The sequence below is a fragment of the Coffea arabica genome, chromosome 4c, assembly GCF_036785885.1.
Source record: "Coffea arabica cultivar ET-39 chromosome 4c, Coffea Arabica ET-39 HiFi, whole genome shotgun sequence".
In the NCBI taxonomy this organism is placed as follows: Eukaryota; Viridiplantae; Streptophyta; class Magnoliopsida; order Gentianales; family Rubiaceae; genus Coffea; species Coffea arabica.
The window spans coordinates 42,496,485-42,499,701 of NC_092316.1; the positions used below are offsets into that span (position 1 = coordinate 42,496,485).

Sequence of the window (3,217 nt, forward strand, 5' to 3'; positions counted from 1 at the left end):
CTATACTATAACTAAATTCTAGCTTATGTAGGCAAAATTTGCATGCTTCTATCATGCAATTATTACATTGAAACCTGAGTTCTATTGCTGGATATCATTCACAATTAAAGCATGGCTTACTATTTGTGCCTTGCCTATGTAGCCAATTATGAGTACAATTATTTTCTACAAGTTTTGATAAGTAAGGTGCAAAGTTATTCATTTGGTCTGTTATATCTTCTATAAACTCAGAATCTTCATCTTCACTATTTGTATCATGGCTATTTTCTAAAGATATTATACTATAAATACTTTCTGTGTTTGACATGAGTTCATCTATTTCTATTAAGTCTTCATTAACGGTTCCACTCATAGTTATTAAACCCGGCCCGGAGCTCAACCCGGAAGGGGGACCGGGTCACCGGGTTAGTGGTTCAACCGAGGGTCGACTGGTTGAACTGTCGGGTCCTAAAAATAATATAATTAAATATTTATAATTTTATATTACTAATAATTAAAATTATACAAAATAGTAAAAATATAAATTACTTCAAACTTCAAACTTCAAAGTTGCATTACATCATCTTGAAACATTATAATACCTAATTACATATCCCAAAAGTTCCAAACGGTTTCATCCATTAACATTAACATAAAACAAGTGTTTCAAACTTGTAACTTTCAAGCTTCCAATCATTAAACAAAAAAAAACACAAAAACAAAGATAACAAATTGAACCAATGACAACATATCTTCTGAACTATTGATCTCCATGGTTCCCAACTACTACCAAATTCATAACCCCCTTGAGTTGGATCATCTATGCAGTTTTGATTAAGTTCATTTCCTTCAGCATTGTTTTCATTGTTGGTATCATCTTCATCATCACTTTCTACTTCATCCAAATTCAAAATTTCTTCTACAAAAGTAAAACAAAAGAATAAAGATATACACCAAACACTCATATGTAGTAATAATTAAATGAACAAAATAGACAAGTGAAAATACTTATTTACTTGCCATTTTGTGAGTTGCTTTGGATATCACATGCTTCCAATTCATTCCTAAAAGTTTCCAATTCAGCTACAGTCAAAGTTGGAGGCTTTTCTTCTAAAATCCAAGTCTCATTTGTATCGAACTCCCCAAAATCAATAGGGTTATAGTTTCTTCCCCTTGCGTTTCTAAGCAACAACAAAAAGTGCTAATGTAAATATCAAGCCAAAATGAGCAAAATCAGAAATTCCAATAAGAACTAGGCAATAATATACCTTTGCTGTAATTTCAAGTTATAGTGTACATAAACCAAGTCATTCAATCTTTGATGTTCCAATCTGTTTATTTTTTTCGAGTGGATATGTTCAAAGATACTCCAGTTCCTTTCACATCCAGAAGCACTACAAGTTTGGCTTAAAACATGTATAACTAATTTTTGCAAATGAGGCGCGCTACTACCATAACATGTCCACCATTCATCTATGAAAATAAGTAAAAAAAATTAGAAGATGAAATTGGAATCTAATAATCAAAAATGAAATTCTTGTTTGTAATTCACTAATTCGTATACCTGAGAGCATGGAATTACGATCTCTTATTGCAGAAACTCTTCCAAAATCACCTTCAGCTTTACGAACAGCTTCATTTCGCTTGTTAAATGAGTCATCAAATCAGAATTTTCATACGAGTATTTCTCAATCACATCCAAAAGTCCTGATGTAGTATATCTATGCTTCTCTAATTCAGTAGAATCATATTGGTAAGCAGGATTTAGCCAAAAACCAGCAGCATGGACATTTTTGTGAAGTTGGTTATCCCATCTTGAGACAATTATATTCAAATAAGTGTCAACTCTTTTCTTTCTCTTTGCAAATCTTTTCAACAACTCTTCTCTTGCCTTATGCATAGCAGCATACAAATACCCCATTGAAGGCCTTTCATCACTATCAACAAGTCTTAAAACCCCATACAAGTGGCTATGTTAATTGGACTATTGTAGCACATTCTTGCCAAAACATAGATTCCAATACTAGATCCACAAACCTTTTTGCTTTACTTTCCTTAGCATATGCAGAAAGAGTCCATTCTTTTGAAGTGACCATGGCTCTCAAGGCATCCTTTTGTAGCAAAATGCTTTGCAAGGCAATGAAATTAGTAGTAAAGCGTGTAGGAGCAGGACGAATTATTTCTCTCCCTCCATTGTGTTTTCTCATCAAATACAACAGATAACAATGGTTATATATATATTTTGTTATCTTAGAAGCATGTCCAACCACCTTACCTACCTCATCTAGCTTACCAACATCTTGCAACATCAAGTTTAGGTAGTGAGCAGCACATGGAGACCAATAAAGTGTTGGAAATTTCCTTTCTAATAATCTCCCGACAGCAACATAATTCGCAGCATTATCAGTGACAACATGCACCACGTGTTCCACACCCACGAATAACACAACTTCTCTAAATAATTTGTACAACATGTCTGCAGTTTTTGAATTATCTAAGGCATCAACAGACTTCAAAAATATTGTTCCTCTTGGACAATATGCTAAAAAGTTTATGAGAGTCCTTCTTTCTTGGTCAGTCCATTCATCTGCCATAATAGTACATCCTATTTCCTTCCAAGTCGATCGAAAGCTATCAACAAAGTTCTTGACTTGCTCAACATTTTTTATTAATAAGTAACCACACAAATCATAGAAATTAGGAGCTTTGTAACCTGTTCCATAAGAGCAAGCTGCATCAAACATGGATTGATAATATGCTGAATTAGCTGCATTAAATGGGATTGAAGCATCAATCAGCCATTTTGAAATGGCTAAATCAACCTTTTCCTTTGCCTCTTTACTTTGCATAACACTCTTGATGGTAGGTTGTCCTCATGGTCCCAATTGTCTTTCCTCTTTTATGATCTTGAGCAAGTCCTTTTCCTTTTACTTCTTTAGATGTGCTAGTTGGTTGAACCTCTTGAATCTCATCTTCATCTTGCATGTACAATTGCTCCTTAGATTGTCTTGAAGACTGGTTGTACATGTCACTTGCTTTTAAACGATTTTGCAAGCTGCTTTTTTTGTTGGACACAGCTTGTAAGTTATTTTGCATTTCATATTTTACTTGTGGTTCAACTTTTGGACACGGACAAGTCTCTCCTTTTACACCTACAAGGTGTTGCTTGAATCGATTGATACCACCATCCTGTATCTTTTTTCCACAGTAACGACATGTCAAACATTTGACTTTCTTA

The 3,217-nt window shown here is 34.0% G+C and overlaps 1 protein-coding gene across 1 annotated transcript; it reads right to left on the minus strand.

Moving 5' to 3' along the window:
- Positions 1 to 1,567: 1,567 nt before the first annotated feature.
- LOC113739175 (uncharacterized) lies at positions 1,568 to 2,828 on the minus strand. Its single transcript, XM_072044956.1, has 3 exons — positions 2,259 to 2,828; positions 2,017 to 2,090; positions 1,568 to 1,928 (listed from the first exon to the last, which is right to left on the minus strand). Exons 1-3 carry the CDS (start codon positions 2,826 to 2,828, stop codon positions 1,568 to 1,570), a joined length of 1,005 nt encoding a protein of 334 aa, XP_071901057.1.
- Between the last annotated feature and the right edge of the window lie 389 nt (positions 2,829 to 3,217).